The sequence below is a fragment of the Anguilla rostrata genome, chromosome 16 (assembly GCF_018555375.3).
Source record: "Anguilla rostrata isolate EN2019 chromosome 16, ASM1855537v3, whole genome shotgun sequence".
NCBI lineage: Eukaryota > Metazoa > Chordata > Actinopteri > Anguilliformes > Anguillidae > Anguilla > Anguilla rostrata.
Genome location: NC_057948.1, coordinates 7,648,863 through 7,676,841, shown reverse-complemented (window position 1 = coordinate 7,676,841; position 27,979 = coordinate 7,648,863). Strand labels below are relative to the sequence as shown.

The 27,979-nt window shown below is 40.4% G+C and overlaps 1 protein-coding gene across 12 annotated transcripts; it reads left to right on the top strand.

The window, feature by feature from the left end:
* The first annotated feature begins 962 nt into the window (after positions 1 to 962).
* Positions 963 to 24,034, top strand: pax6b (paired box 6b). 12 transcript variants are annotated; one of them, XM_064312778.1, is made up of 15 exons: positions 7,147 to 7,394; positions 10,552 to 10,620; positions 10,873 to 10,926; positions 12,009 to 12,032; positions 13,179 to 13,233; positions 14,453 to 14,583; positions 15,091 to 15,132; positions 15,222 to 15,437; positions 15,770 to 15,935; positions 20,862 to 21,020; positions 21,399 to 21,481; positions 21,600 to 21,750; positions 22,159 to 22,271; positions 22,639 to 22,789; positions 23,184 to 24,034. In XM_064312778.1, the coding sequence occupies exons 4-15, from the start codon at positions 12,015 to 12,017 to the stop codon at positions 23,267 to 23,269; spliced, it is 1,371 nt and encodes a 456-aa protein (XP_064168848.1). In that variant the 5' UTR covers positions 7,147 to 7,394; positions 10,552 to 10,620; positions 10,873 to 10,926; positions 12,009 to 12,014; the 3' UTR covers positions 23,270 to 24,034. The 12 variants fall into 12 exon arrangements, with proteins under 12 accessions (XP_064168847.1, XP_064168845.1, XP_064168846.1 ...); XM_064312777.1 differs by lacking the exons at positions 10,552 to 10,620; positions 13,179 to 13,233 and adding an exon at positions 963 to 1,162 and having other exon boundaries at positions 7,256 to 7,394; XM_064312775.1 differs by lacking the exons at positions 10,552 to 10,620; positions 13,179 to 13,233 and adding an exon at positions 4,462 to 4,878 and having other exon boundaries at positions 7,256 to 7,394.
* Positions 24,035 to 27,979: the final 3,945 nt, after the last annotated feature.

The following is a 27,979-nucleotide window of genomic DNA, read 5'->3' as shown; positions in this document are numbered from 1 at the left end:
TATTAATAATGATAGCCTAATGTATAAAATAACGCAGAAAAAACTGAGCATAAAAGATTAAAGCCTATTCATGAACAATGTTGCATTGCTTTGTCTTCTTTCTATGAACATAATGAAACACGTCACACGTCACCTAGCCTGCACTCCTAAAGTTCAGAAAGTTTAACTGAACATTCGGTCCCCCAGCAGGTTAAATGAGAAGACGAGTAGAAATTCCAGAGCCAGGTGTTGGCCCGTTCGCAGAGCATACTATTTTCTGCGTGCAGGTACATTTACTGGAGATGTGGACGAACCTCTAGTTTAATGGGCAGGAATATTGATATGGGATTTCTCCCTCTCCACACTTTTTGAATCCAGTCACCGCGTTAGCTCATGTATCCACACTAAATGAGAAATTAGATTTTCTAAATGACAGAGCCCATTCAATGAGCGAACTGGTGACTGATGTTTGCTTTACTGACTGCCACGGAGAGGAACGGTTGGAATTATGGGTATCTGAAATAAAACAGCAGCGTTTACAGGATACCATAAAAGGACCACCGGGTAAATAATAATATTGTTCCAAGTCCTGTTTTAGGCAAGTGGGTAATTAGCTGCTAGAAGGTGCACAGATCGTACTTATTTTATCCCGTAGTAATAGTTTTAGCATATTTAGTAACAAGGAAAGATGAATCACCTCATTATCATTGATCATTAAATTTTGATTTGAAAATTTAAATCAATTAACATTTGAATCAATTATTATGCACGTAGTCTAGTTACAGAGCATATTGTGTTACTTCACAGCCATACAACTTCGCTGTGTGCGTTAGCATGTGCGAAAGTAGGCCTATTCATTTAGAAATGTGAGTATGCATGTGTAGGCTACAACATACAACTTCCCCGTTAGAGAGGACAAGAGCTGTCCAAGGTGACGTCGTGCTGTCGCTCTAGCCAATCACTGCCAAGTTGAGGTTGATATTAAGGGAAAGTTAGTAGTACGCCAGACAACGTCTTTTTATTCTCATTGACATTTAAACTCTGTGGCAGATCCCAATGTGAACAAGCTGGACACTAAACCTCATGAAGATTTGTTCTCACGTTGTTTATTTATTTTTTTTACAAGGAGAACAAGTCCTGGAATCACCAGAGCAACGGTCAGAGGTCTACACGAAGCCGACAGGTATGGTTTAATTCCACATTTTTCTCTCTGTTGCATACCTATTACATGGTCCTATATTCTACCACCGTAGTTTTTGAAATCGCTTTTGTTGGTTCCGCGGTTTAAATGAGGAAGGGTCATGCATTTTAGAGGAATACTAGTTTGGGAAAGTTACGCTCGTTCGACTGCTAGTATCGTGTTTGCTTTTTCTGCAAGGCTGCTTTTAAGCGTGTTGATGCTTAAGTGGACTACAAATTGGTGATATCGCGATATTGTATTCCTGGCAGTAACCCTGTTGCTCTCCACTTCTGTAAACTGTTCTGAATAGCGACTGCTGAACGATTGTAATGTAACACAATGTAATATAATGCGTGCTAGAGATATGGGACGTAATGAGAAAATCAGTCTGTTGATCTCGCGCCCGTAAGACTGTTTGAAAACTTTAGACCTGCCAGAAGTGTTCATCAGATAATACGAGTAGTGTGCTGATAACGATTTCAACACTGAACATTACCCTGGCAGTAAATAAATCTTTGTCGCGCCACACTGTTGGCCAGGTCTGAGATGCTATGACTGCGCTTTAATACATTTTGAGAGTACTGATACATCAGAACATGTAACTGTGTCACTCTGTATCACGGAAGCAAACGTCTGAAGTTTTAACACGCCACTGGGATAGATAGTATGGGATAGATCTGCCTTACGTTACTCATGAAATCGCTGCCAAAATTAATCGGTTTAAATTAAATCAAACGGAATGTCTTGCTTTTGCAAATATAGGTTTGAAAATAACAATAAAACATAACAAATACGTTTTCGTCATTCAGCATTATTAGTAGAACATGCTGCAATTGTATCATAATATATAGCCTACATATATATCTTTATTTAAGAGTTCCTTTCTAATCACGGTCTAATCACCGTATTAGAATATATACATATATATATATATATATATATATATATATATATATATATATGAAAAGAGAAAAGTAGGCGCAATGTGACACCAGTGGGTGAACAATATAACTCGGCAATAAATCGAGCACCCTGCTTGGAGATCCACCTCCCTAATTAGATATATTTATTGTAGATTGTGTTTATGCAGCTGTCGCTCCAGGAAAAAGCTGTGACACGATTAATTCGAAGCAGACAGTCTTTTGGCCGGGATAAGGCTACCATGAAATAAGCATGTTCCACATTTGCCATTTTTAAGTACAAGACTTTCACTGCCAGATGTCAATCAAGCAGTTTTAGGCTGGGTGAATAAATAAATACAAAAAGGATAAAAATCATAGAACGTTATTTAAAGTGTGCGCTTTTACTTAATGCATATTAAGTATTCCTTCTAACGTTTAAAACATGTTAATGAGCACCTAGGCAAGATAGTATACGCATTAATTGATATAAAATGCACTTTAAGTTCGTAAAAGTAAATGATTAATCATGAATAGTTAATTTTAAAAAACTACAGTTTACATGCTAAATCCACTAACAAGCTAACATTGCACATGTACTATCAAACAAAACGGATCAACTGCCTTGATGAACTAACAGCTATTTGTTTGCCAGAATCAATAGCCTACTCGTGATTCAGGAAATATTGATCTCCTTTCCGTTGTCTAGAAAAAAATGAACATGCATTGCAACGTTTCAGTGGCATAAACAGATTCGGAGGATACGTATAGATGGTCGTCCCCTTAAGCTCTACTTGGTGTTGGCTTGATTTCCATTCGAGCAACTTTGACTTTTGATTGGTTTGGAAATGTAAACCACGATAAACAAATGCCGCATATTACGGTTTTAGACGGGAAAGGGTTATTGTTATACCTGCACGTGTGGAGAACCGCGGCACTGGCCTAATACTTAAATAGACATAGAATAGCCTACCCCGTAGGCACGAGCACAGTTACAGAGCAACACGTCTACACTGCATTTCTTGAGATTTTACCGCGGGCCAGTCAGTAGTACTTTAACGCATGTTCTGTAGATGAAAAGGATGCTTTTGAACACATATGTTAATGCAAACAGACCGAATAAATGTCACAGCGAAACCCCACCGTTTGATGATGCTAACAGATTTAACACTCTGAAAAACGCATGTTTTAAACATATAATATGTCCTCAAACCTGTCTACACAATTCCAAAACAACGAAAGACACTCAGCAGTTACTGGTACTTGTCCAAGTCACACAGTAGCCTTACGATTCATTATGGTCACAAATGTTGTCACAGGTGGCAGGCTACAGTGTCAAGCTAGGCCTACAGCCCAAATGCAGTTTGTTGTACGTACCATGTATGACTATATCGAACGTAGTTTGTGGAATACGGAAAACACGGTTTATTGTTTATTTGTACAAAACGAAGAAAGCATTGGAGAAGAAATGCCCATAAAACAGTAACATCGAGCGTCACAAGTTCCAGCGATCAGTTAAAAAATGTAGTCCGATTTTCTGGAGCAACCTGATTTAGAAAAACTACTTCAAAAACACATGCACCCTGTTTAAATGAAATATGTAGGTATGATGTCATAAATAAAATAAATAAATACACACAACTTAACTATGTGTAATTTTCAGTAAAGGATTTATATAGCCTAGTTTGTCAGTTTGTCAATTACTCTCTAGAACGTAAGCTACAAGTTATATGACACTGTAGAATAACCTACACACATAGGCCTATGTCTCCAGCAAAGGAAAATAATATTTTATACATTGCAACTGAACAGCTAAAATGTCATGCGTGTAACGTCTGATAATGAAACAAATATCATGACATCTGCATAAAACTTACAAATAATATTATTTGGAATGATAACCATTTAAACCGTTTTGTGCATTAAAACGTCCCCGTAAACCTAAGTAAAACCAGTTTGGACACAGGCACGTTTTCCTGGTCATTTTCTTACTTTCGTGTTTCATTTTAAACACTTACGCGTCTGAAATGAAACATCTAATCAGTTATAAATACATTTATAAGCCTGTAAACAACTTCAGACACCGGTAAGGCAAAAAGAAATTTAATCGCTTGAGGACACCCCCTCCCCCATTTACCCCTCTCCATTTAAGACTCACCCGCCCGCCCTACAATTAGAGAATTATTGAGATGATAAAGCTCTGCCTGTACTCTCATTGGCTCCCGAGTCCCCCTTCCCCTCAAAGCCTGATAAATCAACGGCAGCCAACGCAGCCAGTCTCTTTTGTTGATGTTTTCTAATAGACCTTTCTCTCTCCAAGCATGACGTCAGTCGTATTCAGCACCAGTTCCCTCCCCTTATGATTTTTTTTTTTTTTTTGTTTAAAACTTTTTTGAGGGGGCACAAAGACCACTTTGCCCGAAGGAAAAATAGCGACAAGATTAGCGTTTGTTTTCAAGTCCCAGCATTAGTTGCTGCTAATCCGAATTGGGCTAATTGATAGTCTATAAAACCGCAATCGCACCCTGAAGATGTTGTCCAAGTGTTCCCCTTAAATGGACTCAAGTACAAGTTTTGTTTAAATTTTTACGCTTATTTCTATGTTCCTCTTCAATCAAGCTAATAGAGGTTATGTTGAGACTATTTGGACAGCAATGCCTGTGTAAAATATAATTTAAAAAACAAGACCTTTCTTCATCTTAAAGAAAAGAAGAAAACGACGGATTTACAACTTCCAAATAAATTTATAATTTATTGGAGCTATTGTTTCATTTTCACATGGGATCTCCGTCTTCAATGAAGTGAAGAACGAGGAACGAGGTCTGTAATTAAAATGTGTCCAACTTTGAGGGTAACTGTTAATTAGATGCAAGGCTGTAGTGTCAACGTCACAGCGAAAACTGCCTGCCGGTGGATACACGCATTTACCGTCATTATGAGAAAGTGCTTCCTGGAAAATATGCATTTAATCCCATTCGGCGAATTCAGCTAACACAACGATCAATTTATTTAATAAAATGTTATGCATATTACAGAGTTCCGGTAATTATAGCACATCAGATTACTATGCTACTTAATGTATCTACTTCACGTTTAATAAGTAACTTAGCTAATCTTCCAATACATAACAACACGTTAAATAACACAAAAGCATAAATTTTAACTGCATTACATAAAAAACCATACATTCGTTAAAAAAACAACCTAATAGGTTATTACTTTGGCTGCATTCGATGCAGTGCCCTTCCGCGAAAATAACTGCATGCAGTTGTGTAACAGACTATTTGCCCATAAAGATTGGCGCGAGGGCGAAAAATAAATCCACGCTTATTTATTTCGGCCACTTCAGGAAAACCGTGGTTAACCAACAGAACAGTGGGGCACAGCGAATTATAAACTGTCAGTTTCAGGGAAAATTGGCATTGGGATATGCGGCGGTGTGTGCTTACATAGTTGTTTTATATAGGCTATATAAAGAGTTATTTCAGAATATTAGACGAAGTGGCAGCTTCTCGGCAGGACTCAAAATGACAGTGCATGACGGTCGAGGCAGCTCATTATCCGGCTCCCATTATCCGGCGGCCTTTCACTCAGATGCAAACTCTTTGGCAGTGTCGTTTGTCTCCTCATTGTACTTTAGTTAGGAATGAAATGGTTGTCAGGACTCTTATTCACTTCCAAGATAGTTTATTGATGAGCTCTGACTTTTAGCACTTTTCACATGTCAAGAGAAGTCAAGTGTATGCACCCACGGCTTCGTTGCATGCTTCGCGCGTTCCGATACTGTTTCCCCTTTTGGCCCCCCTTTGCTACTCTTTTCCCCCGCGTTTCACGTTCCGCCGACCCACTCTGCTCCACTCAAATAAATGACTGGAACACCCTGAGCTGAAACTGGTGTTCCAAGTGTAACTTCAAATGCAGGCGCTGAGGGGTTGCTTTGGTGTGTACTGAGGTGTGCGTTAATGGTTAGGCATTCAACAAATGTAGTTCTGGTGTGTGGTCATGGTTACGAAGTCGTCCGCTTACTTTCCGCGCTGTTTTCCGGCAGCCTCGGCAGTGACGCCGGCAACTTCTTCGAAATTATCAATTAAAATTAAGCGAGCATGCTTTCAACTGGAAACCGCGGATTAGGCGGGGTCGCCTCTACAGCAAAACTGCTCCGTCGAAATGGTGAACCCGCTCTTTATGCATGATATCTGACACAAAATAAACAAAGGCGCGTGGGGAAAGCTGTGATTGTTTTAGTAAGTACACTTAAAGGCTATTAACACGTGCACTTAATACACAGAGTAAATATAGTTTTTATCGACACCTTTGAATGGCCTGCTTTTCTTTTGCCTCCACTTTACAGATCTCCCCACACAAGAGGTCTAGATAATAGCACCAACTGAAACTATTTACACTGGCAAACTCAACAGAGACACGAAACACACAAATGCTCAAGTTAAAAGAACTAAAAAAGTAAATAATGCTGCAACGCAGAAAACTAAGAAAAGTCCCGTTTCACACTACAGCTATTTACAAAATAATATTCTATATAACAAAAGAAGACAATACTGTAAATATTTTCCCATAGAAAACACATTCCAAACTCGCAAGGATTACACAGCGGTAAAGATTTAAACTGTAAACGTAGCTCACGGTTGCTGCCCGAGTTTGGTATACAACGTGTTCTCCCCCTTTCCACGCGTAACTCCAGTTTTAGCAGTGAAGCGTTTCTGCGTTCCCACAACCGAGCCAATTGAGCCAGTGAGAAAGGCCTAGCCGTCCAATAGGCAGCGCTGAGGCAATCCAATTGCTTTGCATAAGGCAATATTTAGTGTGTGCGCGAGAGAAGTGCATTTGCATGTGTGGAGTGATTAGCGGGTTTGAAAAGAGAGCTCTGGCTCAGCCTCGTTTCCCGCTCTGGCAGAGGCGCAGGAGGAAGTGTTTTGCTGGAAGATGATGACAGAGGTCAGGCTCTGCTAATGGGCCAGTGAAGAGCAGTGGAGGCGAGGCACAGACCGGGAACACATACATTAATACACTTGTACCATCACCAATCAGCATAGGTGTGCTCCCTTTCTTTACTTCTCTCTCTCTCGCGCGCTCTCTCTCTCTCTCTCTCTCTCACTCAGCCACACACACGAGCGCACATTTTCAGCCTCCCCGCAGCCCTGACATCCCACTTCATTGTCAATCTCTGTCTCCTTCGCAGGGACTTCCAGTTCTACTCAAGATCACTGGGAAAAAAAACTATTTTACTTCAAACTCTTGCGAGCGAATCTACTGCATTTGTGTTGCGCTGAAAACTATCGACTGGGGCTTTGGACAGCGGCGCAAGATGCCACAGAAAGGTGAGTTCGGAAACGCTCTGGAAGTTTGTTTTCGCCTTTGAGACAGTCCAGCTATCCGAGTAAAAATAACTACAAATTTGCTTCTATTCACACAAAAGTAGCCATGCTGTTATTTTAAAGAAAACAATGAGTGCAGTATGCTTAATAGCATTATAAAAGACACTCTAGTGTGTGATGCAATACAGCGAAATGAAACGATGAAAGCCAACTTCTGAAAAGCATTATACAGTAAGTGGGATCGACGGAGGATGAGTGAATTAGCTGTAGGTTGGAGTTTGCCGACTCCCTGATGGAGTTACGGTGTGCAGTTCCAAGCTCTTCCACGCTGGCTTCCGCGCTTATTTATATGCTTCTATCGCGTGCATTTGTTGGTGTTTACTGATAGCTTAATGTTTATTTATGACAGGAAAGAGTAAAAAGTCACATTAGGCCAAGACAGTGATCAGTACCAAGTATGGAGAGGCAATGACCCGATGCGGAAGGGTGTCAGGTTGAATCATACAGGCAAACGATTCAACCGAGCACTTTCGCAATACGATGAACTTGGTATTTTTCAATCCCATTTTATGACGTAAATAATAGTTCTCAAATTTTGATTTCAGGGAACGTATTTAGCCTATTAAACAACAAACCTGCTAAAATTGATACCCTGAAGGTTTCTTACAATAATAGGCTATTGATTGATTAATATAGGCTTATTTGATGTATTCTCTCTTCCGTACCGCAATATATTTCCTGTGATGGTAAATGTGATCATTCTAATAAGCGCTTTGGATAAAAGCGCTATATAAATGCAGTCCATTTACCATTTTAATAAGTTCAATAACTAATGTACGCTAACTCTATTAATAGAAAATGCACAATTATGAAAAAATAGAATCATATTTTTATTTAAAGTATAAAATAGTTTTGCCAGTATGTACAGAAGCAAATACTTCACAAATCTTTATTTAAATCTGAAACAGTATTTTACATGTAAACTGTTAAGTATTTTATTCATTGTAATAGAAAACATATAGGATTGCATAGACGTTTGGCTATATGCAGTACTCCTAAGATTATGCATGGGTGTTTTTGTGTGTGCGTGTTATTGTTTCTGTAAATACAGTAACAAAATCAAAAAATATAAAATAAAAAATATGTGGCAATTACTTATTCGGTGGATTAAACCTTTACTAATATATTTGTCGCAGTGTGAGACAAAACATTTAAAGAATTTCTGAATAAACATGGCAAAAAAGTAAAGAAAAAAAACAAAGATGCTTAACGAATATAAATGTAATTGTGTTCACAACATCCTACCAGGCTATTGTTTAGATACAGATGTTATTTTTGCATCTGAATGTAGCAAACGCGGGATACACAGGCCTGAATAACCTTGTTTAATTAAGTCGATTGTAATTGCGGATTAGAAAGAAGAACAAATGCAGATTAACGCGGACATAAGCTTGTAAAATAAGGAAAGTATTTTCAATTTCAAATCGACAATTGATTTTCAAACTGCAATTTCAAAGTCGTCGGGTGCATACCCAAAATGTCCATCACAAACGCAGGCTCCGACCCGGCAACTGTACACATTACTTATGGGCGATGTTTTGGGGTCCAGAAATGGCTAAACTATAACTAAAACAAAGTATGAACATTGTTAGGGTGATTCTGGCCTCTGAGCAACGGAGAATATCAGAAAAAAACTGTAACGGGCCCTTGTTTATATTTCTCAATTAATTTGGAGTTGAAACCAAATAACCAATTGCCGATTGGCATGTAATGGAATCTGCATTTCTGCTAAGAAGTCATACAAGAAGACTGGCCGCATTTTCATGATACGTTGTTGCTCTACTCTTCGCGTTTGGATTACACTTTCTGTGGTTAGAGCGCTTCCATCATAACAAACGTTCATGTAAATGTGGCCTAGGTTTCGCAAGCTTCACTCGTCTGTGATCAGGGTTAATTGAGTCCCTGAACATGTGTTATTGAGTACAAGACCACAGGATTCACAACAGAAAATATGGAGAGTTTTAGATTTTTTAGCTATTTGTTCTATGCGTAAATTCGATTTGGCACGTAAGCGTGTGTTTAGCCTGTGTTTATTTGTAGACGCACCGATGGGCACATACACACGCAAGCACACACACTCTGCAAGTTTCTCGCGCTGAGGGAACAAATTACAGCTCCGGCTTTTTCTTCACGGGCCTCCCTTCTTTTTTTTAAAGCAAAATCAGTTGAATGGGCTCTTTACTGCAATTGTCTTTTCGCAATTGAGCGCCCTACTGCGCTGTTGTATCGTTTTACAACCCCTAACAACCCGCACCAGTAACACAATTACCTCCAGATATTTATAACAAGAAATTACTTTTCTATTTCCCAAAACGAGACAAACAAAAAAGCATTGGGGTACGGGCATCGGGTCATGGCAGACACCAGTGAACACTGGCGGGGGGAGTGCGTGTGTGGTTCTGGGGGGGTTGTGTCCCTTCAGACTTCATCTCTTTGTATTCTAGAGAGTTGTTGGTACGTTTAGTTGGAAGCTGCGTGGCTAGTTAGGGAAGCGGAGTCTTACTCTCTGGGTTTTGGTACAGCGGCAGAAAGGAAGCCATTGTTTAAATTCGGCGGCCTTTGTTGCATAGCCTTCACCCCCTCCCGATCTTACTTTTCAGAGCAGTGAGGCGAGGGAGGCAGCGTGTGTCACAGTACAGTCTAAACGAGAGGATCTAAAGAGGACGCAAGGAGTAAATACAATTGCGATGTTTAGAACGAGGGGGAGGGAAAAAAACAACTCGAAGACTAAAAGGAAACTTATTTCGCCATTTAGACATCTACAGGAGCACAACTATAAACACGGCGTGCAAAAAGTTTAAATTAGCCGCGGCCCAAGAATTAGACACAAGCGACTAATGACAACGGTAAACACTAGAGTGAAAGCAAGTGCACTCAATTAAAATATTTGCCGAGTTGTTTTCTTAAGATCGACTCAACTTCAAAAACGAACCAACAACTTAAATTACGTAAACAAAATTATAAAAATTTAATTAGAGTCAAAATCATTTCAGAATATATTAATTCACTACCACCTCTCCCATAGCCATCATAATAAATTAGTACACGTATTAATATTGTAAAATAAAATGTACTAATATACTGTTTTGCTTTGTCCTAGGAAGACATTAACTAGTGAGCGGCACATGAGAGACTCGTTAATTTGTTTAAAGCGGACAGTCAACTCAAGGCAAGTTTTAATAAATGAAACACATTAATAGAATGTTGTGCTAACTCACCTGGATCAAACAACCCAATAAGAAATATGAGTTCTTAATCAACATAGATTATTGATGTATTACATCACTCGCCGTAATTGCCTTTATTATAGGGTTAGGGACAGAAGGGTGAACGAATATACATTTATTTGAAAAACTGTAATATGATGAAAACTGTAACATGTCAACACTGACCGTTATTATTGTTTCTTTATGACTAATAGAATACTATAACCGAACCACGTGGGAATCTGACGTAGCCTCCATGATGCAGAACAGTAAGTGAAGATTTTTTTGTTATACGCTTCATACTAAATACACGAATATTTTAGCCGCACTACAGGATGCATTGAGATGTAATAGCGTTTAAGCAGGCTCAGCTGACCGAGGCAGCCTTGATATCATGCAGCAGGTCGAGAAACAGCCTACGAGAGCGATTGTTACTTGGGCACATGTAGAGCTATTTAAGAAACTAAACCCTAGAGTCTGAGGAAGCTCCGAATGAGTTCATAATTAGGCCAGTTTAAAATTATGGCCATTTTCTAGATTTATATGTGCTTGTTGTGAGTACATGTCTGCTTTTCCGCTGTCTGAGTTGCATCGCATTTTAGTTAACTGACCTCTGGAGCTCTGGTCGCATTGCAATAAATATTCGCTCTCGATATATCGTACGACCTGTAAATATATGGCTTACGATAATAAAACATTTTCTAGGTCATTACTCATCTTTGCGTTTTTCCACCATATGTTATAGCTGCTTGGGGCTAGTGCTGCCGATTATTATTCTGTATTTGACAGGCTCCTGTAGGCTTATTTAGCAGTTATTTTTAAGAAAACATTTAGTTAAATGTACAGCACTGACGGTGCTTTTTCTGCCCACACCAACATTAAAAACAATGAAATGCAGATGGAGTCAGGGAGAGAGAGAGAGAGGGAGAAGGACGGGGAGAGTGGAGGAGAGAGATTTCTTGTTTCTGCTTGAGTTGATATTAAATAATTGCAGAACCCGTCTGAATTAATGTTAGGATTGGCTGCCAAATCGCATACTCGAGTAACTGCGGAAATGGACATTGAACGAGACTAGAGGAATACGAAATAATGTTTTATGCAGATTTCAGTCACACACAGAATGGGAGTCAAAGTATGTACTTTTATAAAAACAGGTCAGGCCCTGTTAGACGAATAAAGCGGACAATGCATTAGAACAGATGCGTAATTTGCATACATCTTGGTGACGGAGAATGCTCTACTTCACTTATACAACTGTAAATTGTGACTTAAAAATGGTTTGTTTAATATGTCGCTGTTGGGAGAATAATAATAAAAGATACGTATATTTTCTTTCTTAATGCTGGACAAGAGGTGTATGACATCTGTAACGAAGGTGTGTGGAACGATTTCCTCAGATTCTCGCCTTAATTACACATTTGTGTTACATGTAATAATATGCTAATGCAGTGTCTTGACCATTTGCCACCTTCTAATTTTGACAAAGCGAAACACAAATTAAACAAAATTATGTACGAGATGACGGAAGATGCAAAGCATGTACACGTGAAAGGCTCCGGATCGAACAATGCGCCTGAATCTAGGTCAGATAAGTAGGGCAAAGGGTGTTCAAATAATTGAACCTTTGAATCTATTTCTTTTTACGCACATGGAAAAAAATGGGATTTCTTTTTTTTTTCGTGATTCACAATTTCTTGAGTTTTCTTTTAAGTCTGTTGGATTTGATGACAATCGAGCCCCCGTGCTTTGCAGCGCCCAATCAAAGTAATGTCCTTGTCACCGATTTCCTCACTATTGATGTTAATGAAATGCCACCATGTACTGGTGTGTGATTTCTAGTGCGAATTACTGACGAGATATCATACGGGTGAAGCCTTCAGTTTGTTTAAAGGTCGCGCCTGACTCTCCAGGCTTTTGTGCTAATAGCTCCTGGGTGTATATGGTACGGAGTACCCAAATTGACACCATATGCTTTCCTATTAGTTCAGCAATTGAATACAAGGCGCATAATCATTGCCGGGCGAGATAGACACCACTCACCGTGGGGAATTACATAATGATTAAGACTTCACCTTTGGAGTGAAAGTTGGATTTTATATTCTTATCTGACTGTTTCATTGATCAAGTGGATTTATTTGAGAACCATAAGAACGAAGGCTTCAGGCCCATAAATCTCCGACATATTATCCGTGCTCATCAGTTTAAACCCTAGAGACAATTAAATCCACCTAATTCCGGAATTACGGGGGGGGTGGGGTGGGGGGGCAGACGCTGATGGATTTCCCGTCATTTCTGTCCACTATTGTGGACTACGAAAAAGATTATTACATATAACACAACATATGTGTCACTGTAACGTTGAGCATTTCCAGAAAAATAAGATTATATAAACCACAAGAAGCATCTGGTACTTCAAACATGGCATGCGTATTATTTATTATTAGTTTAGCGTTTATATATATATATATATATATATATATATATATATAATTCCAGAGGTTATGCATTTGTTTCATAACAGAAAACAGCGAGTCATGGACACCTGAAGATACACAACAGCGGTGTAAATAATGGCTGTAGGTTTGGCGCTTAATACTAACACTAATACTAACAAGAGAAAACTGAATGTCAGTTTTAATATATTAAGGGCGAAGCGCGCCCCCATTGTCGTGACTGCGCACAGCCCCTGGCTACCATAAAACGAGGCTTCCCTTGAAGGGTAAATGAGTAGAGTCCAATTTAGTCTGAGTGATATCCAAATGCAGACAGAAAGGGTCGTTTTTATCATGCTACTATTTGTCGTGACGATGCGATTTTCAAAAGCAGAGCGGTGTCATAAAGTGACATGCCTGCCACAAGTGCTTCAACTGATCTTTTCAATTAGCCTTCCATGCATGATCCGGGGCGACTTCCGCCTATTTTCAGAAATTAAGCTCAAACTTGACGTGCAGCTAGCTTTATTTTAAAGACAAATGTCAGCCAGGCTCATCATATTTCCCCCTCTTCTATATTTGGAGCTTATTTATTGCTAAGGAGCTCGTGCTCTTGGAGTCAATTTAACGAGAGCCTGCAGAGGGAAGGGAGCAGAGAACAAGAGCTACTCCGGGGAGGATTCTTTGCGATTGTGCTTCAGGTTTGCTTCCTCATTGTAGACTTTTGGACTTTCTTACGCCGGATATTGTCGTCACGCTTAGATTAAATAGTTTATACGTGCCTTTAAAATGAATGGAAACCGAGTTAATATCAAGGACGTGCACTAATCTGTGTACATGATACGATATTTTAGCATATAATACCCAGATGGAAATATGATATCGAGTCCCCTCGGTTTAAAGCGTTGGGTTTGATGCCGGGGGTATGCACAGTCGTGTCGATGGAGTTGGATCTAGACGCTTTCTCTCGATCGTCTGAGATTGCTTTTTGCCTAATCGATATTCCGCATGTGAACACTTTAAGGCTGTTGTATTTGGAGTTAAATTACTGCCTAATGAGCGACTTGAATGCGGCTGCAAGCGTGTTTTTCTTGAGGAATACTTACAATGATATGGCATTTACAGTGTTTTTTTTTGTTTGTTTGTTTGTTTGTTTGTTCAGTTGTTGGTGTTATCGTTGTTGTTCATGCTTGATGTTGGGTTTTGTGGGAAACCGTTCAAGTTAACTACACATGTGTATTATTGTGTACAGTTACGTGCTAAGCGGTCATACCTGTGATGTGTATGTGCAGGTGAAATTGCTTTTTGACAGTGTTGTTTGGTTCTGTATGGAATAAACAACGACCTTCCTGTCTCTGCGCAGGTCACAGTGGTGTGAATCAGCTTGGCGGAGTGTTTGTCAACGGCAGACCACTGCCGGATTCTACGAGACAGAAAATAGTTGAGCTTGCTCACAGTGGCGCGCGACCGTGCGATATCTCCCGGATTCTGCAGGTGAAGAGACTGTATTATTGAGTCTGACGAAATATAATATTATCCTTATTTATTTTATTTTTTATTTTATTTTTTTACATAAGAATGTTTTCGAAACAACACAAAACAAGCTCAATCAAAAGTAACACACGTATTAGTAGATTTCCACTAGTAGTCTCCACTTAACTAATACTCCTGTCTGCTTATAATTGCGGCTTTAACATTTTGGCTGTCAAAATATCTTTGCACAATCAACGAAAACATTCCATCAGACTCTATTTTTACCATTTCCTTCACTGCCAGTTAATTGCAATCCAATCTAATGAAAATTGTGTGAATTCATCTTTAACGATGGTACATCGCACTTTTCAACAATTAATTTATGGTTATAGATTTCCGTGGAGTGATGTGCATTGTATTAAAATGTAACGGCATTACCCATTTTCCTACCTCTAATGAAAAAGATGCATTTGCAGAAAGTGCACGATAAGTTCTCGTACCATTTAAGGTATATTTTTTGTGTTATAGACCCATGCTGATGCAAAAGTCCAAGTGCTGGACAATGAAAACGTAAGCTTAACATTGTTTGAAGTATACTTATATATTTCATATTAGTCTTAAATAATGTATGTGATTTGTGTCTATTGTTTTCTATCCAGGTGTCTAATGGGTGCGTGAGTAAAATCCTGGGCAGATACTATGAAACTGGTTCGATCAGACCCAGAGCTATCGGGGGTAGCAAACCAAGAGTAGCGACACCCGAAGTGGTCGGCAAAATTGCCCAGTACAAGAGGGAGTGCCCTTCAATCTTCGCCTGGGAAATTAGAGACCGGCTGCTATCAGAGGGGGTCTGTACCAACGACAACATACCGAGTGTAAGTCTCCTTTATTAATTATCAAAATTATTCCATTCCCTTATTTGATTTTATCGTCCTCCGACACCAATAACCAACAAATCCAAACGTAGGGTCTGATATAAACAATATAAAAGAAAGAATAGCCACCTAATAGTACAGAAATTTGCGCAAATTAAGGTTCCAAAAGATCGGATTTTTACTGCCAGTTCATTTGTAACGGTTTGTCTCAATAATAGCGCGAGGGACCATAATGTATGAGCATGCCTGCATTGCATTGCGTGCCAGCGTGAAGTCACGACACGAAGAGTGCGTTTTGATTAATGTGAAACATTTTGGTTTTGTCTTTCAAGGTGTCGTCGATAAACAGAGTCCTCCGCAACCTGGCTAGCGAAAAGCAACAGATGGGTGCAGATGGCATGTATGACAAGCTGAGAATGCTGAACGGTCAGACAGGGACTTGGGGGACCCGGCCGGGCTGGTACCCCGGCACCTCGGTGCCAGGCCAACCAAACCAAGGTAATGCCGATTACTGGTCATTAACAATATGTGTAAAAAAAATCTTTCGCTCTCTCATATGATAATGCATTAGATGATCGAATTATCAGATGTTGATTATTATTATTATTATTATTATTATTATTATTATTATTATTATTATTATTAATAAGAATAATAATAATAATAATTAAGAATAATTATATTATTATTATTATTGTGAAATGCAAACTATGCTGTTTCTACTTAGTACCAGAAGGAAAAATAGTGATGTGATATGGCACATTATTACAATACAAACACGATTATTAAACAGAAAACATGCGATATCGAATGTAACATAGCCCAATTATAGTTTTTTTTAATGTCTATTTAGGAACATATAATGAATTATAATTAATTATTATACTATTGTACTAGTAGTAGTACAACAACAACTAATAATAATAATAATAATAATAATAAGAGACTTAACACCTTATTAAATAGTTTTTTTTTAAAAACACTTTGCAATACACCGTTGTGAATTCAGGACGCGCTCCTTTCGTTGTATTTAAGTGCGCCGTACTTTCTACCATGAATACGCTTTCATGCTCTGATATTGCTGTTGAGATTCCTAATTAATTGAGGAGGAGTGGAAAATTGACCATTGTTCCGGACAAGCGATTGAGAAGTTACTATACCCTGCGCTTTAATCAGGAATGGCAATATGTCCGCTGTCTAGTTTGAGACCGCGCGTGACTAGGGTCCATCTTTATAGTGGAGGTGCACATGTAGCCATGCGCATTTGGCCTCACTCTCCCACCCCCACCTCTGAAAGAAGAAAAAAAAAATCAGAAACTGTGTACGGGATATTTGTACAAAGGATGTTTCTGTCACACGCAAGAATTTGTTATGGGAACAATTCTGTCGCTATGTAATTGCTCATTAGAGAACGTTTTGTTTCTCATTAAGGCGACATGAATAAGCGTCTAGTTGGAGGAGACAGCTGCAGAAATGTTCCACCGGAGACCCCTGGACACGATATGGCACCGCTTGCCAATTAGACACGTCAGTTTTAAGAAAATTAAACAATATAAGATGGACATTTCAAAGATATAGAGAATAGCTCCTGCTCAATATCTCAATTTTCAATAGCCCACTGGACAGTTTATCCCAACAATAGGAAAGGCGCAGCCACCTGCACGGCTATCTGTTCGCAGTATTTCATAGTATGTCCTGAGCTTATTGATTTTCAGCGCAAATTACTTCAGATTGTCTTCCTTACACACCAATCAAGGGAAAGCAAAGCAGCGCGACGCCAGATCACGGGACACAGATGTCAGTCTTGCGCAACATGAAGTGATTACAATACAAAAAATAATTTAAAAAATAAAACGTTATTGTGTGCGTGCACAGAAGACGAACTAGGGGTAGGCGAAGTTCTTACAAACTCTCGAAAATAGACAGTATGGCTAGATTCATTTAATGAATTATTTTAAATGTTGATCAGCTCATACGTTGTTGCTCGTAATCCAAATAAAGATGAAGGCTAAGTGTATAGGCCCTCCAAAATAAATATATCCTAACAGGCCTCCACATAGCTACGCTGAATTTGACCTCTTTTAAGCCGCTTTAATTAATAGAAAATTATACGAGACACTTTGAACTCTTAAGTACGCAGTAACATTGCTATTAAGAATTTTAGAGGCCGGTTTGTCGCTCGAAACCCTGGTTAGTCACTGAAAGCCCCGTGTCACACTCACAAGCCTCAAACAGGGTGCTCTCATTTTATTAATTCCAACGTAAATTAATAAAGTAACCCCTCCTGGTGCCGTTAACGAGCTAATGTCCATTACATGAGTTAAATGGGATGTCTTCTAATGGCACGGACGGTTGGTAATTAATAATACAATTCAATCAATTTTCATAACGAACGTTGAGTTGTACTGGATTTTTCATATAGCATTTTAATCTAGGCCTACCAGTTTATGCCCAATTTTAACTACTTCTACTGCAAGTAAATAGATTAATTAAAATAATAATAATAATAATAATAAAATAATAATAATAACAATAATGACAATACCAATACTACTACTATTATTATTATTATTATTACTGACTAGATCATACTAATATTTTTAACCATGTAACAATCCAACTTGTTGGTAGTGTTTTGAAATCAGTGGAGGAAATGAGCAATTAGCGTAATCTACTCCTATAATTTAATTCGCTCCATCAGAATCTGACAGATCTGACTAATGGGGTTATTGACTGAAACATGTTCTGGTTAACTTGGATTTTTTATTGGCAATTCATTATCATTGTATCCTCATACACATATATGAATCCTTTAAGGCTTTTGTCTTTACTTTCTAAAGTTAGCCTTTTAAAAAATTAATAGGGAAGGATATATTCATATCATACCCCACTGAACGTTTTTTTTTTTTGGTTCATTGAATGGAGTGCGTTTTAGGAGGCTTTACGAATCTATTAGTACAAAAGCATAAGGCAAGGTTAGGTCTCAGAGGGGGACAAATATGGTCGCAATCTGATAAATGCCACGCAACAGTGAATAAAATAATGGCTACACTGGGAGTGACAGGAGCCAAAATGAGACAACTCTATCCAGAGAAGAAGAGGAGAAAAAAACTCTCCAGCGATTTAGTGTTTTACGGCACAGCGTGGCAGTTTTTTTTCTTATAGGCTACGGGCCTAAAGCTGTCTATAGGATTTAGACACTTTCTCTTTCAACGGCCTCTAGAATGTTTTGATCCGGCATCCATGGCTGAAAGGTGCCGCAATTGGTTCGCTATCTTTTTTTGCTTGTTTTCCGCCTGACTGATTAAGACACTGCGATGCTAAGGAATGATTTTATTTCCCAGCGTCTTTTTTTAAGAAAACAAATCCTAAAGGCCGCGTCAGTTGGTCTGGCTGTGGGATAATAGGAGACACATTCACTGCTTTTTACGGATTAGCCCTAGAAAAAGTATAGCGCAGACACAGTCTATTGAAAAGCTTTCTTTTGGGGCTTTCAAAACGAAAGAGACTTTAAAAGAAGATAACTTAATTGTCTGACGATCCTTTTTTAAATTTATCCTCTTTACAATTATTCGTAAATATATACCTAAAATAACGTCGTGATCTTTCAAATCTATATAAACTGTGCTGAACCGTATAAAGAGAATCAAAAGAAATATAAAACACGTATTTGTATTACTCGGGAAATATAGTCGATTAAAACTAAGGAACAATAAAATAATAATAATAATAATAATAATAATAATTAAAAATAAAAATAAAAAACATTTCGTTAGAAAATTCAGGATGGATGGGAATACTTCATACCAGAAACAGTCGTTATGGTTATGCTAAAACGTGTCGCCTCAGAGTGATGAACAATTCCCCAAACACGAGTTCATTGATGAACTTGAAACTGTACGAATGTAACCACAGAAACAAATAGCCCTGTTCGATTCACTGCCCTTGGTAGCCCCCATCGCCAGAAAAATGATAACAACTTCAACAGAAGTAAGAGACAAAAGAAGCGCCTGGCGAAAAAATAAACTTGAAATGCAACATTACGCGCATAAGTTCGGTGCCTTCTCCACCCCACCAGACGCAGAAAGAGACTTTGTTGCTTATTTTCAGTTTCAGCTATTCTGTGTTACATAAATGCCTAAACAACGCGGCAGGTCGTAGCTAGCCAAATCGTAGCAGTCTTCTCCCATTCGCCTTTATTGAACAATCAGCAAGTGAGACTAGAGGTGTCCCATTCACGGTGTTCCGAGTGTTTTTTGCCTATAGAGTGTATAAATCCTAACTGGCGTTGAACGGGCCGACCCAGGGGACAGTGATTAATGATAGTACTGCATAAAGGTTAACATACTGCTCTGAAAAGTCTGTTGACTGGGATCCTCGCGTTACAATGCGGAGCACTGCACGCTTCGAGAGAATCCTTTTGTTGCCTCCTCCGATTGTGTTCTCAAAATTCTGCCCACGAAAGTTTGCCAATCCTCCCTGGCCCGAGAGTTTAATAGTTTCCCTTACTCTGCGGGCATTGTGTCATTGTGAAAAGCAGCTCCTTCTATTCAAGTGTTGGTGGTCACCTCAATGGGTCTACAAACGCCCATATGGTGACCACCATTGAATACTTGCACTATTTAAAAGGGGGGAAAGTTTGAGTTTTAAAACATTTCAGAGGGCCTGAAAAGCTTCTACCACATTTTGTCACATTTGCCTTAACCCTTTGAGCACATCGGGCATTGTTGAGTGGTGATAAAAGATCTCGAGACCAGGCACCTAGCTATGCAGAATATTTTCCCACAATATTTCACAACCTGGAGGCAAAGTATTTTTGGGATTACAAACAATACACCAATCGTGAAAATAAAATTATGTCTCCCGGACACAGAATTACTTTGTACAGATGACTTTAGGGCAACATAAAACCTTGGGAAATGCAAGTAGCCTACAGCTATGGCCGCCTCATTGCTATTCTATGCAAGAAATATATTTAAAAGAACGCTTTCAAGCAGCAACAGCTGCACTAAATCAGAGGTCATGGTCATTCTAAATTCAGAAGTCCACGAAGTCATTTTCATACCAACCTTGCGCAGGTGTGGGGAATGGGCATGTTTGTATTGTTGCTTCATATTAACGATTCCGCCGAATTATACTGTTCGACAAGGTCATATCGCGAATGCAAAATAAATATATATTTTTTCTCGTAAAGCCGAGTAATTGGATTTCCTCAAGTTTGCACGGTGTTCTGTTAACTGAAAAAAACGGTGTGATTTGCGTGGACCCTCTCAATTACAATATAGATGTCTTACAGAACACTGACAACACAATTTGTTTTTGCTAAATTGCCAGTAAGCAGCATTTGTAACAGCAGAAACGCGTCGGCATGAAACGAAAAAATGAGCTCGTGGACGTTTTTGACGCGCTTCTCTTGTTTTCCAGATGGGTGCCAACAACAGGAGGGGGGCGGTGAAAACACGAACTCCATCAGTTCTAATGGGGAAGACTCGGACGAGACCCAAATGAGGCTTCAGCTGAAAAGAAAGTTGCAAAGGAACCGCACGTCGTTTACTCAAGAGCAAATAGAAGCTTTAGAAAAAGGTAAATGGCCGCGCTTCTTTTACGGATTTTACAGTCCATTACAGCGCCAAAATAATTTACATATGCATCTGTCAAACCACTTATTTTATGTATGGACAACAGAACTCGCGCTGCATACACGGTAAAATGTCCAATTTTAATTAAACGCTGAGAGCGTACACGACCCCAATAGGGACTACATACACTGTAAGAGTTCATTTACAAATTATCATTTTACTGTGTAGCAACAAAGTGTTTTTAATTTTAAATGATAGCTTCAGTAGCCAAAGGCAAAATACCTTAAAGTAAAGGGAACGCCATAATGTCTGTCAGTAAAATGTTTATACTTCAAGCAACACATGCCGTTGACGTTCACAATTTTACCAATTTTTTTTTCAGAATTTGAAAGAACTCATTATCCAGACGTTTTCGCAAGGGAAAGACTCGCAGCAAAAATAGACCTTCCAGAAGCCAGAATACAGGTCAGTTCATGCCAATCAGTAAGTTAACATGATGCACACAACTGGAAAGCGTCAGGGTCCACTCAGAAACGTCCCCAACTGGGCAATTTAACCATCGCAAATTTCGTTGTGGTTGAAGGTGTGGTTTTCAAACAGAAGAGCGAAGTGGAGGAGAGAGGAGAAACTGCGGAATCAGCGAAGGCAAGCCAGTAACTCCTCCAGCCACATCCCCATAAGCAGCAGCTTTAGCACCAGTGTTTACCAGCCCATACCGCAGCCTACAACGCCGGGTAAGAGCACCGTGGTCTCACCGCGAGCCAACTGCGCTCGCACAGGAAAATCATCGCAATTACAACAAATATTCGAAAATAAACACTGAAGTACACAGTTCCACGTGGATTCAAGTAGGCCTGTTATATCAGACGCTTCTACCTCGTTCCAAGTTGATTCTGACTAGCATTTACACTGTCTATGGCATGTTTTTATTCTTAGAACTCAGATGAAAAGAAGCTATTAAACTGCCGAACTATTAATTTTCAGTGAAAGTTCCAAGTCGGTCACGTGGGCAGTCGTTAGCCATTGCCTACATTTTTCACACTGCAGTTAAATATATTTGACCATTCACAGAAAAAGTCTGGATGGATGATTAAATGTATCTGAGAATTATTTGAGGTATTTCTGTTCTCCTCTCTCCACAGTGTCCTTCACATCAGGGTCCATGTTGGGTCGATCAGACACTGCCCTCACAAACACATACAGCGGCCTGCCACCCATGCCGAGCTTCACCATGGCCAACAACCTGCCTATGCAAGTAAGTAGACCACGCCGGCCTCACTACGCAGACCAGAAAAGCAAATGTGTCACAAAAGGGTTCAAATCTGGTTCACGTCCTCTGATTGGTGTGGTTTCTCAGGGCGAATTTTATACCCCGAAAACCCTTTCAAATTATAACAACATGCTATAATCGAACGATAATTATAACAATGAGTGTCTGTCACCAAGCCTACCCACAGGCAATAGTCTGTATTAGCATGAAAGAGCTGGCTGTTTATGCTCAGAGCTCTTGTAGTGCATTATAGAGCTTCTAACCTCAGTGCAGATGCTCATAGGCTGGCAGTTCAGGCAGGAAGGCAAACAGCCGCATGCTCCAGAGGCTAATGAACGTTCTTTTGTTGTAGCCCCCAGTGCCCAGCCAGACATCCTCCTATTCCTGCATGCTGCCCACCAGTCCTTCAGTCAACGGGCGGAGCTACGACACGTACACGCCCCCTCATATGCAGGCACATATGAACAGCCAATCAATGGCCGCTTCTGGTACCACCTCAACAGGTAGGCAGAAAACTCACTTCATACTTGCTTGGTGATTTTAAGATAAATGAATTAAAAAAAAATTAAAAAAGAACCATCAATTTCATCTGCCACCTTACCTTAATATATGGACTACCGCCATAATTCATCCAATCAACTACTTCACCCCACTGTGTTTATCTTTCATTCGTGAAACTTGTGGCACCACAGATTAAAATAGATGATCACACATATATTTTAAAATCATATTCTGTGGGAAGTCATTATTAACATTTTTCAGCCAATAGGCATTCAAACATATTCATGTTTCAATAGTGGGTGTGTTCATCCCTGACCGACACTACGACGTGTCTTATGTGAAAAGCCATGTTGTTTTTTTTCTCTCATACAGTATATTCCCTGTTTTTTGCCACAGGTCTCATCTCCCCTGGAGTATCTGTCCCTGTCCAAGTTCCAGGCAGCGAACCGGACATGTCTCAATACTGGCCAAGACTACAGTAAAGAGAAGAGCTACTTCACCTTGTGACTATTGACACTGACATTTGGGTGTCCGGCAGTATTTTACAAACAAACAAAACAAAAAAAAAAAGAAAGAAAGAAAGAAAAAAAGGAAGAGACTCTCAAAGAGACTTTTTTTGTACTGGGATTGTTGTGCCCTGTGCTATAATTCTTGGCACACAAAGACTACGATGAAAAAATAATAAAATGAAAAAAATGAAGTTCTGTTAAAGTGCCAGGTGTTATATCCTAAGTGGAACAAAACTTATCTTCGTTTTCAGTTTCCGACTCGAGTCGTTTTTGGTGTATTTGTATATGGCCATTTGTATGTTACGATGAAAACAAGAACAACTTTGGACGGACTGTCAAGCTGAGTTGAGTCTTGAATCTGTTCGAAAAAAAAAGGAGAACCTATGAGATTTTGCCATTAATAGCTTTTTATCAACTTATATCTTGACCTTCAACCAGTCTTTGTACAGATTGCGGATTATGATGAAGCAAGCTCGTATCATTCCAATGCAGACCAGGAAGAAGAGACACTAGCCGTGTGTAAAGGCCCCTAATCTGCTGGGGACGCGCCCCACCCCCAAAGTATGTTGGCAGATAAAGTGTGTGTCGGAAGCGGTAACTGCTTAAAAGGAAGTGGAAAAAAAACCTTTGGTAGCTAAAGAGTAGATTGTGTCTTCGATATAATGTCGAAATGTAAGTATTTGTCTTCCCTAGAAATCTCCCAGAATGATTTCTATAATAAAGTTAAGTTCATTTATATTTCCCAGAATATTCTATAGGTGTTTTATACACATTTTCATGCATCATAATACATTTCCTTTAGTCAAGGACACATTCATTGTTTTTAGATATTGTGTTTTACGGTCAGAATCATTTTGTGCGATTAGAAATATTTAATTCCTATAGCAGATTTAAAAAAAAAAAAAAATGCTTGCCAGAGTTTTAATCAAAAATGTTTGGAAGTTGTTTACAGCTACATATCAGAATTAACCATTGCTGATTGTAAAAGCAGACCAAAGCCTTTGTACTTAATTTATTTCACAACTTTATAATATTCAGTCTTGTGTTGAAAATTTGCAGGCACTTTGAATTGTTTCACATTGGCTTTGGGCATGTTTAACTGCGGGCTAATCCAGCAGTCGTTTATTTATGGTAGGAAACGGTGCACGTCTTTCAGCGTGGTCCTCTGTGCCGCGAAATACTTTTAGCCACAAAACCATTCCTGCGTCACTGCATCGGCCTGAAGCTGGAAAGAAGCCTATTCTTCTGTCTCTTAAATATTTCAATTTAATTTTATTTAAAATGGAGCTTTTTAAATGTATTTTGTGAAAACTATAAAAGTCATTTTGTACAGTATCCTAGAGTCTCGGCGAGAGCTTCATCTTTCGAGTAACTGTTTCCAGTTGTGGGGTTGACGGGTATCTTAAATTTGCTGTAAGCCCCAATCCTTTCTCTGGTGGTTGCATGGTTACGCACTCTAGAAACTATACGATTACACCAATCCGCTGACACAGCGGTGTCTGAAAAGACACGCGTGTCTGAAGTGGTATTTATCGACTTATACTTTATTTGACCCAGAAAATATAATCAAGAAAATGAATTGAGATGAAAATAATTTTCACAAGGGGGACATGTTGCGGTAGCACCGCGTGGCCAATCACAACGCGGGTGTGATGCGAGGCGGCTGGGCCTGTTCTGGTCCGAGTTTAAACGGGGGGAAGAGAAACAAAGCGATAAACGGAAAAAAGCAGTCCGCATCCAAAGTTAGCGAATGGACCGACTGTAGAGTAGGACCCATTGCGGCGCACTTGATCAGTAGGGAGGAGGGTAAAGAGGGAGGTTCCAGGGAGAGCGGGGTCTGGCGGACATTTCCCTGGAAACTGGCATCGGTTATGAAACTTTATTCATAACGATTCAAGCTCGAGCTCGTCATGTACCGATCTATACTATGGCATCAGCAAAACATGCATTTTAAAGCAAAGGATTTGGCCCAATTATTGTACTTACTGCGTCTCATCTACGAATGTATCCTCTGTCTCTAATAATTATTTTCAGCGATTTGCATACGCCAAGATAATACCATCATACAAATATGAATATGAATTTGGGAAGAATATGTAATATTCTGTTCAGTATCTTATTCACAGTCTACCTTTTCTCTTCTATTTGGAGCAAAGCAGAATGCATTGATGGAAAAAATTTAATTGGGGACATTTATTTTCACGTAATCTGCCAAATAAGTGGTTATGGCGAACAGTAAATGCTTAGCTTTGCATCCAGTTTAGCAAAATGAGTTTTAGACGAATGAGAGCAAAAATGGACAAATATCTCATTTAAAACGTATAAACACAACCTCCACAAATGGGGTGACAAAACTACTCAATTACAAAAACGTAAATGTACATGACGCATTTTACAAAGTCAAATAAAAAAAAAATAAAAAAATCTATTTATGTATGTTGCAGAACTGAATCAAACTTCAAAAAACTTTTCCCCAATCAGCTGAACTAAAATCTACATCAGATGAGTGGGCTTGGAAAAAGTACTTCTTACTTTTTCAGATTCTCACCAAAAGCAGTGGAAAGCAAATTAAGACGACCACCAATGCACAGGTAGTGATTATTACAAACAGCAAGCATAATTAAATGGGGTTCTCTATGATACTGTACTGTATGGAAAAACTCCCCAGCTATGCCCACTTTGCAAGGGATTCACTTCCTGGGTCAGTCACCTGCAATGGTGCGACTGACCCAGGAAGGGAACCCCTCGCACAGTGGGCGGAGCAGGGCCATCCGCTTACTGCCAACAGCAAGCGTGATAAAATGGCGTTCCGGGGTCACAGTAATGCTGTGCCGAAGGTAAAAAACGGCCCTGCCACGTTGACTTTGCGAGGCGTTCACTTCCTGGGTGAGCCGCGCCTGTGGGAGTGTAACTGCCTCGACCTGAAGAACAGCACGCGGAGACCGGGAACCCCGAAGCGCCACTTTCAGTTTACCGCGGAAACGCCTCGAGGGCCACCGCAGCGGCACGGACGTTCGGCGGGAGAGGGCGCTGGCGGGAATGGCGAGACGTGGGCTGAGAACAAACCGGGCGAAAAGCCAGCATGAGGGCAACGTGTGGACTCCACAACACGGCCCAAAACCCGCTGAGGCTCCTCCTTTTTAAGCATGGAAAGAGAAGGGTGGGGGGGCGAGGTTACCGCTAACTACGGCGGTGAGGCCGCCACCTCACGCACTTGACCTCAGCTTGACCTCCGCCGGCATGCCGGCGAGCGCCGCCGCTTCGCTACGAGGCCGCGCGGCGGGCCAGGCGGGGGGCCGCCGCCGCCGGACGCTCGGAGGCCGCACTGGATTACCGCTGGACCTCAGCTACCCCTCGTCCGTCGGGGGACGCGCATAACCGCCGGCCCTGGAGCAGCCCGGGGGCCGCCCCAAACCGGCCTCGACGGCGCGGGCGAAGAAAGGCCGTCGGCAAACGATCGGACCGACGCAGCCGTCGCGCGTTCGAGGCCCGGTCCGCTTTCAAACCCTCGACCCGGTCCGAAACAGCCGCTCGGCAGCGCTGTACGTGGGTACCAGGTTAGGAGCGTTCGACGTGGACCAGGGAGGCGGGGCGGATAACCGAAAGGTTTTAACAGGCTGCGCAAGTCTCGCCCATGAGCACTCGACGATCTAAAAAAAAAAAAGAAAAAAAGAAGAAGTCGCTTCTCCCCTCAAGGCAAAACATGTTTGTGTTCAAACACAACGAAGCGAAAGGAACTGCAAGGACACGCAAACAAAGCGGACGGGGTAAAAAAAAACGAACGCAGAACCATGACGTAATTACGACAAGGAAGTCGGAATCGGCGTCGCCAGGGTGCGGGTCCACGGAGGGGCTCGCCCTAAATCTCTGGCGTTTCTGCACACCGGCTCCCCGATCATAAATATCGCCTTCCTCACGTAATGCTGCCCCACACCCCCCCTAGCCTCCCCCCCCAGGGAGCCTGCCCCCCCTCCCCCTTACGCTTATCCTACAGGCTGTCGCTAAATAAGCCGTCAGTACTGTAGTTCCAGCGGAGCCTGGGGCTGCAGAACACTGCTCCTTCCCAGCATGCCATGCCCTCCACAAAACTCAGCGCTCTGATTTGTGAAAAAAAAATCAGCCACCAAAGCCATCAAAAGTTCAGCTATATGGCTATATATCGTTAAGGGGATATGCATGCTACATGAAAGCCGCAGATTTGATTACAAGGTGATTCAGGCACATGCACACGTATATAAAATCACCCTGTAGAAGTGCAATTCTTATACCCTCCTAAAAGGAGGTCAGGGGGTCCTTGCCCATGTTTTTGTTCATAGCGCTGCTATGTATATACTTCTTGCAGAACAGGTGTTGCCAGGACATGATCCCATGTGTTTGAAGGAGACTGTGTCAATGAGTCACCCCTTCAGATTACGGGCAGTACCCAGAAAAACTGCGGCAATAAAATGCTGTTCATCAGCGACAGAATGGCAAAGGCCGCCAGCGAAGGTCGGTGGGAAAAAAAAGGCAAATGACGATGAGGATTTTTTTAGGAAAGTTGCATAACCTTGCGACGGGTTACAATTCCAAAAAGGAGTTGTAGTTGCAAGTTATTCCATTATGGAAAAAAACAGACGTTTCAGCTCAGATGAACCTTCATCGCAGTGTGATGCAAGGTTATGGAAACGGGAACTTCCTCCCCCC